The 8,443-nt window shown below is 44.9% G+C and overlaps 1 protein-coding gene across 2 annotated transcripts; it reads left to right on the top strand.

Moving 5' to 3' along the window:
• The first annotated feature begins 30 nt into the window (after nucleotides 1-30).
• CUNH8orf33 (chromosome unknown C8orf33 homolog) lies at nucleotides 31-8,139 on the top strand. 2 transcript variants are annotated; one of them, XM_085307000.1, is made up of 7 exons: nucleotides 31-97; nucleotides 872-962; nucleotides 3,928-4,065; nucleotides 4,275-4,990; nucleotides 5,897-5,984; nucleotides 6,118-6,264; nucleotides 6,396-8,139. In XM_085307000.1, the coding sequence occupies exons 1-7, from the start codon at nucleotides 89-91 to the stop codon at nucleotides 6,590-6,592; spliced, it is 1,386 nt and encodes a 461-aa protein (XP_085163126.1). In that variant the 5' UTR covers nucleotides 31-88; the 3' UTR covers nucleotides 6,593-8,139. The 2 variants fall into 2 exon arrangements, with proteins under 2 accessions (XP_085163126.1, XP_085163125.1); XM_085306999.1 differs by having other exon boundaries at nucleotides 5,894-5,984.
• Nucleotides 8,140-8,443: the final 304 nt, after the last annotated feature.

Below are 8,443 nucleotides of genomic sequence, written 5' to 3'. Positions count from 1 at the left end.
AGCCCTGCCGGACCCGGCGGGCGCGGGAGGCCGCGGCAGCTCCTGGCGGGGCGCCCAGCCGCGGGGCCGGCGCGGCCCGGCTTCCCTCATGGCGAAGGTAGGTGCTTCCCGCCGCTCCGCTGGTGTCTTTCGCGGCTCAGCCCCCCGGGGCTTTTCACAAAGGGCTTTCCTAGCGCTTGTGTCTGCTTCAGAGTTTTCTCCATCCATCTCATCATTGTTTGTTTGTTTATTCATTTTATGATCTGTTTAAATCCTTTTTCTCATTTGCTAGTGCTTTTTAATGGCTGCCTTATTCAAAGGCAGGCTTCTCAGCACTGCTGTCCAGCTGCTTATCGCGAGGTAGGTAGGGTGAAAACGCAGCAAAAGATTATCTTAAGGACTTAAAGGTATTGGTTACTGTAAAGAATTGGTTAATGTAAGGAAARCATTCTGTGTATGGTCACAGCTGTGCTGGAGGGAAGATCTGCTGTAGGAGTATATTAGGCTGTTAGCTGCAGCATAGACGAAGAGTGTACCATTTGGGGCCTTTAAACGGGCCCCAAAAGAGGAAAAAAAAAAAAGGAAAATCACCCAGGGCTAGTCTTGGCTTGCCAAGGGTGGCTGGCCTGCTGAAAGTTTGCTGCCTCTATTATTTAAAATAAGGAGGCTTCACTTGGCATGAGCGCGGCGGGGCCTGTGTCGCTCTGTTCCGCGCTGATTTGCGGTGCAAGCGGTTGTGCTGCACGTCTGTACTGTCAGGCCCCGAAAGACCTGCTGCTCTGATCTCCCGTGTAACGCGGAGCAGGGGACTTCAGAAAATGGGGGCTCGGAATCGGGTTTGCGAGTCTGCTGCTTGCACTTTTAAATGTTGTGCCTTCCCCCCATGTCTAAGGATCCCCAGGGCACCTTCCAGGATGAGGTGGAGTGGTGCATTTTGCAGCTGGAGACAAATCTCCTTTGCCTCAAGCCAACCCCAAAACAAGGTATGTTGCCTCCTTTATAGTCTGCAGCTAAATTTCAGCTTCAGTGTTGATTTAGTAGACCCAGAAGCTTTTTATATTTCTCCCAGTCGATCTGTTTTCTCTTTTTGTTGTAAATTCAAAATTACATAAAACATTGAACTTTAAGAGCTATCTTACTTTATCTGCTTTCCTGTGACTTTTCTTCTCAGTTTTCTATATTTTTTTTCATATTCTCATTTTCCTGTCTAGTCGCTTGTTGTTTGGTTCTACTACAGTTCTGCTTTTGTTTTCCAGTCTTAAGGAAATACTATTTAAGTATGGCTAGCTCTTAGACCTGTAGGTTTATTTTTGTGAAGCGTGTTCTTCATTGTTTTTGTTTGAAGGAGAAATTACTTGAAAGATAAAGTCCTTTAAAACACTTTTGAGGAGACTGCAGTTTCATCCAGTCAGTCCAGCTTGTTAACGCATGAAGACTTGTATCCGCCTTCTACCAATGACCAGTACTTAATATTTAGGAGAAGGATGCAGTTAYGCTTTGTAACATGCCTTGCTGAGCGTATGCTGGTGCACCTGAGGATATAGTAGTCATTAATATATGCTCCTGCACAGTGGTTGATCGTTAGTCCATATTTTTTTACACTGCTCTCCTGTTCTGAGTACACAGGGTCAGGGAGCAGCAAGGGCAGCCTGCTCCCAAAGGGAAGTGAGATGGGAGCCGATCATAACAACAAGGCAGGCAGGGGCAATGACTTCACTGAAAAGGGCCCCAGTACCCAACTGTAGGGCTATGATCTCATTGGGATCACAGAGACTAGTGGAATAGCTCATGTGGCTGGAATGTTGCAACAGATGGATACAGGCCCTTTGGGAAGGACAGGCCAGGAAGGTGAGGAGGGGGAATCACCCTTTGAATGAGAGAGCAGCAAGAGCRTATGGAGCTCTGCCATGGGTTTGGTTATGGGCTGACTGAGAGCTCATAGTTTGCACCGAGGGGCAGACTAACATGCATGACATAATTGGGGGTGTTTGCTATAGGTCACCTGATCAGGAAGAAGTAGTAAATGAGGCCTTCTGTAGACAGCTAGAAGTAGCCTCATGTTTGCAGGCTCTGGTCCTCWTGGGGCACTTTAAYSACCTCGATAACTGCTGGAGAGACAACGCAGTAGGGCACAAGCAATCCAAGAATTTCCTGTAGAGCATCAATGACAACTTCCTGATACAGGTGATAGAGGAGCCAGCACGGAGAGGTGCTCTGCTCGACTTTGTACTTGCAAACCAGGCAGGGCTGCTTAGGGATGTGAAGGTTGGGGGCAACCTTGTCTGCAGTGATCATGAGATGGCGGAGTTTGGGATCCTGAAAGGAGAGAGCAGGGTGAAGAGCAGGATCACAACCCTGGACCTTAGAAGAGCAGACTTTGGTTGCTTCAGGGATCTAGTTGGAGGAATCCCATTGGATAGGGTCCTAGAAGGAAGAGTGGTCCRAGAAAGCTGATTGRTATTCAAGCATCACCTCTTCTAAGCTCACGAACAGTCCAGCCCAGTAAGCAGGAAGTCAAGCAAAGGTGACRGAAGACCTGAGGGATGAACAAGGAGCTCTTGGCAAAACTTGAACATAAAAAGGAAGTATGCAGAGGGTGGAAGCAGGAACAGGTAGCCTGGGAGGAGTATAGAGACATTGTCCAAGCAGGCAGGGATGGGTCTGGAAAGGCTAAAGCCCACCTAAAATTTAATTTGCCAAGGGATGTCAAGGAAAAGGTGGATGTACTGAATGCCTTCTTTTCCTCAGTCTTTGCTGATAAGGATGGCTTTCTGGAAAAACCCAGGCCACATGTACCTGGGGGAAAGTCTGGAGAAAGGACAACTTGCTCCTTGGTGGAGCAAGATCAGGTTAGGGAACAATTAAGCAGACTGGACAAACACAAGTCAATGGGTCCTAATGGGCCCAAATGCACCCACAAGTGCTGAAGGAGCTGGCTGATGGCATTACAAGGCTACTCTCAGTCATCTTTGAAGGGTCATGGCAATTAGGAGAGGTGTCTTAGGAGCTGGAGAAAGCAAATATCACTCCAGCTTTCAAAAAGTGCAAGAAGGAGGACCCAGGGAACTACAGGCCAGGCAGCCTCACCTCAGTCCCTGGAAAGATGATGGTCCCACTAATCCTAGATACTGTTTCTAGGCACATGAAGGACCAGAAGGTGATCAGGAGTAGTTATCATGGGTTCACAAAGGGGWAATCATGCTTAAGCAACCTGATAGCCTTCTATGACAGAATGACTGGCTGGGTAGATGAGGGGAGAGCAGTGGATGTTGTCTGCCTGGCCTTCAATACGGTTTATGACACCGTCTCCCAAAGCATTCTCATAGAGAAGCTGATGAAGTACGGGMGAGATGAGCAGGCAGTGAAGTGAATTGAAAACTGGCTGAACAGCAGATCTCRGAGGTTTGTGATCAGTAGTGTGAAGTCTAGTTGGAGGCCAGTAACTAGCAGTGCATCCCAGGGGTCAGTGCTGGATCCAATACTGTTTACCATCTTCATCAGTGACCTGGATGATGGGGCAGAGTGTACTCTTAGGAAGTTTACAAAGATACAGTGATAAAATGATACAGCAGAGCRTCGTGCTGCCATTGAGAGAGACCTTGACAGGCTGGAGAARTGGGCAGAGAGGAACCTGATGAAGTTCAACAAAGGGAAGCACAAAATCTTACACCTAGGGAGCAGTAACCCTGTGCGTCCGTACATGCTGGGCACCTACCTGCTAGAAAGCAGCTCTGCAGAGAAGGACCTAGGGGTCCTGGTGGACAGCAAGTTGGACATGAGCCAGCAATTTGCCCTTGGAGCAAAGTAGGCCAATGGTATTCTGGGCTGTATTAGGAAGAGTGTTGTCATATAGCTGGAACATGTTCGGAGGAGACCCTGTCATCAACATCCTGCAACAGATCTATATGACCTGTTTCTTCTCTCTTTTGGTCTTTTTCTTGAATGCAGTAGAAGAAACGCAGCATGTTCTCGAGGTCCTGCGCTCCCATGAGACCCCCTTGGTGAAGAAGCGACAAGTGATGAACCATGCGTTTGGGGATTATCGACTCAAAATGGCTGAAGAGCAGAAGAACACTGAGAAAGCAGGTGAGCTTTAACTGTCCCTTTAGGGGATGGTGATACTTGGTTCCTTTCTGAAGGTTTTTTTGTTTTGTTTTGTTTTGTTTTTTCAATCTTGCAGCTTTTGACTGCATTGCCTCCCTGCAGCTGTGCCTTATAGAGGGAGTTGCAGTAACAGTGACATCCCCGTAGTAGGAAATTGGCATATTAATAGAAACATTCTTTATTTCTCCTAGCTCTGAAACCTGGGGAAGCAGAAGTGCAGCCAGGCAGTGGGCAGCCTTCAGGTAGCGTGATGTATAAGAAACACTCTGACAAAATCTCTGAGGCAAAACCGAAGCAGTCCATGTTGTCTGRCAGCAGCTCCCGACTGGACTTCACACCTTCTGAGATGGACCCAGCAGCACCTGGTACAACTTTGGGAGCAGCTCCTAGTACCAGTGRTGCTAAGCAGAAACAAACTAATGTAGGAGCTCCAGAGCAAAAGAATTTGAGTGAAGCGTTGAGTTTTGCTACTTCTGGAGAAGAACCCAAGTTTGCTTTCAATTTTACCATCACAGATGAAGATCATCCTCTGGTTCCATTGGTTCTAGCAAACCAACCCTTAGAGAATACAGCAAACCATGAAGCGCTGGATAATTCACTGCCTACTGAATCACTAGATGTGCTACAGAGTTCAACCCTGCAGAAGCCGGAGCTGACTCAAACTATAAGTAGTGCACCTGGAGAAGACGGAGGCCATTTCGTGTTAAAGATCCCCATACCAGAGAGTGCTCCTGTGACAGAGAAGGCAGCWGCAGATGGAGCAGCCCAAAAGAAGAAAAAGAAGAAGAAACAAAAGTCATCTAGCAATAAAAAGGAGATAGAAGAAACAGAGATAAACGGGAAGGCAAAGGCAGACGCCAATGGATGTCAGAATAAAGATGCATYCCACCAGGATGAGACCTCTCAGGTGTTTGAATACTGATAGGATTCCATAGATTATAAATCCTTCAATAGAAGAGAAACTTGATGTCTATGCATAGTTTAACGTGCAGTTAGTATACTGACATGGAGTGCAAGCTGAAAAACAAGGGTTGCTGCTTATTTCTTACAGCTGCTGTTTTCTTCCTCTGCTGGTCAGTTGATGAACCGAACAAGTAGAAAGGAAGTTAATGCTTTTTTGTTGCCTGCTTGAGGCTTGTGCTGAAACATTAAGAGTTTTTGATGTTGAGACCTGTGGTAGCTAAGCTTTGAGAAGCCAAGAGCACATTTATCTTAGGAAAATAAAATTTTTAAGGCAGGTAACTGCTCTCAGGGCCAAGCTGGGTATCTGTGGGTACTGAATCAGGCACTGTACCCATGACCTGCTATCAGGTGGGATAAATTATTCATATCATGCAAATAGCAAAGCTGAGGTGCAGACCTCCATCCACATGGGATCTGAGATGCCAAGATTCTGCTTCTGGTTTTGTCTGTTGCTTGCTCTGTGATTTTGGGTCTGTTGGGGGTGGGGTTATTATAATTGTTGTTAGTGCTTATTTCTTCCATCTGTAAATTGACTCGACAGCTTCTTTAATATCTTGAAAGTCCTGAAGGGCTTTCCAGAGAACCGCATCTTCTGAATGGCAGCCAGATATTAAGTCAATCAGATAGAGACAGTGAGTCACAACTGAATATGTGTTTAGCACTTTAAATTTATCCAGTGAAAAACACTATAGGCAAGATCTCATAAAGTCTATAAAGTGACCACCAGAAACTGAAATTCTGAGTTACTCTTGATTTTTTTTTCTGTGGATTTCCTTTATGTGGCAACTGCTGCTATCATGTTAGGATGAYTTATTTCCTTGTGCTTGCTCTGTTCTGTGTTGTATAGCAGTCAGATGACCAGCTGTGGAAAGAAGTGGACTGGTGTGTAGAACAGCTGGAACTTGGCCTGAAGACGCAAAAATCCAGTCCTAAACAAGGTAAGGTTGAAGAAAGCGGGGAAGAGTTACAAGAGACTGAGTGGGAAGGGTTGGCAGACAGGAGCAGTGCTGTAAGGGAGGGGCCAGTGYGGAGTCCTAAACTGTGGGTTGTTCGTGCTTCCCTCTGCTTCAGTGGAGGAGGCTCTCCGTGCAATAAAGACACTGCGCAGTGACAAGGCTCCGCTAGTGAAGAAGCGTCAAATCATGAGAACCATGTTCGGAGATTACAGGAAGAAGATGGAGGAGGAGCAGTGCAAACAGCTGAAGCTCATGCAGGCAGGTAGGAGACTGCCTGTAAGGGGAATTGAAGAGGAAAGCAAAACCGCCTTCACTCTCACCTCTATATAGCTCTTCAGAGTGGGATATAAGGTGACTAAACATTTCTTCTTACTTTCTTCTCCCCTCTGTAAGCTGCAAAATCTGCCAGGGTTGTGGAAGTGAAGGAAAACATCCGCAACAAGAACTGCCAGGTCTTGCGGAAGCGCTCTGGAGCTTGCAGGAAAAGCCAGGATTCATCAGGATCCCCTTCAGCATCGCCCAGGACATCTAACACAGACGCATTCAGATTTACAACTTCCCAAGAAAAGTTTTGCTTTAATTTTTTTTAGGAAATTTATAGACTAAAACTGTGGCTAAAAGCTATACCAAATTTCCTGCAAACCTTAGAAGGATGCTGAGCAGGGAAAATGTTACTTAGGAATCTCTGCATGTTTCACAAAGAAGGGATTGACTTTCAGAGTGCCTTATGTAGAGATGTAATAACAGATCTACTTACTATATACATACCCAATACTCAGTCTGCATAGTAGACCTCTGTCCTCACACTGTACGGAGGCACCTTTTCAAATGATCAGCACAGACTCTGGTATCCAGAAAGCATTGGGCAGTGTATTTAATCAAATACAATGTGCAAGAGTTCAGGAACTGACAGGAAAATGAGTGGGAATCTTCTTTGCATGTTCATTTGTCTGACAGGTACAGACTTAGAAGAAAACTGCAGATGCTRATTTATTCTAGCTTAGGGATGTCAGGGCAGGTATTTCCAGACAGGGAAAGATTTTAGTTTCTGAATCCAGGTTCTTGCCAGCTGGAAAGGATGTACAGTCAGTTCTTAAAAAAAGAAGCTTACTTTATAAGTAGCCCAGTGACAACCAGCAGTGAATCAGAGGATAAATCAACTCTGTCACAAACCTTGGGTGACAGTGAAATGAACTGTGACAGCCCAGAGGATCTATTGCATTTGATCTGTATTAAATTTTTACTTTCTGGACAGTTGAATGTACATCTTCAGTGCCATGATACTGCTACTGCTTCAGCCAGYGAACTTGTCATCTATGTTCATGCAGAAAATCATCCTCACTCAATCTTGAAAAGCTGAAGAAACAGAAGGCCTTTAAAAGGAAACATGGTATCAGGTGTCCCTAGGGAGCAGTGCTTTCCTCCCTTTTATAGACCAGTCGGTCATCYTGCATGAGAAGCAAGAAATGGAAGCACAGGCAGATTTCAGGGTGTACTGAGAGACAGTGGAAAAATAGGTTTTYGAAGACTTTTCCTGCAAATGTTGTTGGCTGCAAAAAAGGAATATATTTTATTGCTAAGCTCAGATACAGTAAATTGCACCTGGAAGATTTATTTTATTTTAAATGTTTAAAATAATGACTGTTCAAAGACATAGGGGGAAAGTAAAACTGGATAATGCATTTGATAAGGAGAAATATACAGAAGACATAAATAAAACTATAAATCAATAGCTTAGTCAATTCTTCTACTCGCCAGTGAGCACTGTTGTTATTTTGACTGTATGGAACAACACATTTTTCAGACTTGTTTTGGATTTCCAGGATTTTATATTAAATGTGAAAAGGCTGTATCCTTTGCAAAATTTCAGCATTTTCATGTTGTTTACTATATGACCTTGGAATTACAGCCATTTTCTTACCTAGCTGCTTATGCAGCATACATTTGACAAATAGTGATTTTTTTTCCCCCCCATGTTGTTTAAGATAAAGTTAGATCTGATAAAACTGTATAAAATCTTATGCTCTGAGAGACTTGGAGAGTATTCTGGGAAGCATTTGTACATAATTGCCTTGTTCTTTAGGCATTCACAGCTAAAATAAACATACTGCTGAGGTGGACCTTCGGTGTAACCTAATACAGCCAGTTTTATGTTCTTACTTCTGAAGAGGGCAGGGAAAAATGTCTTCGTAATACATGRGAGGCTCCTGTGGTTTTTGACAGGCCTTCACATAAGGCTGACTTGCAAAGCCAACCCATTGCTTCATTCCTCTAGTGGTACTTCACTGTTAGAGGACTCAGAGGGTGAAGGTTCATCAAAGTGATCTTCTATAGCCCTCAGCATCATCCTTGACCTGGGGACCTGAATGCAAGACCTGGAGTAAGCTGGAACAATTCCATGGGTAGGATGTGTGATGTTGGAGAAAACATTTTGCCTTTCT

The sequence above is a fragment of the Rhea americana genome, unplaced genomic scaffold, assembly GCF_003343005.1.
Source record: "Rhea americana isolate MKP2758 unplaced genomic scaffold, rheAme1 scaffold_250, whole genome shotgun sequence".
NCBI lineage: Eukaryota > Metazoa > Chordata > Aves > Rheiformes > Rheidae > Rhea > Rhea americana.
Note: the sequence above shows the minus strand (reverse complement) of the source record. Positions and strands in the feature narration are given on the sequence as shown.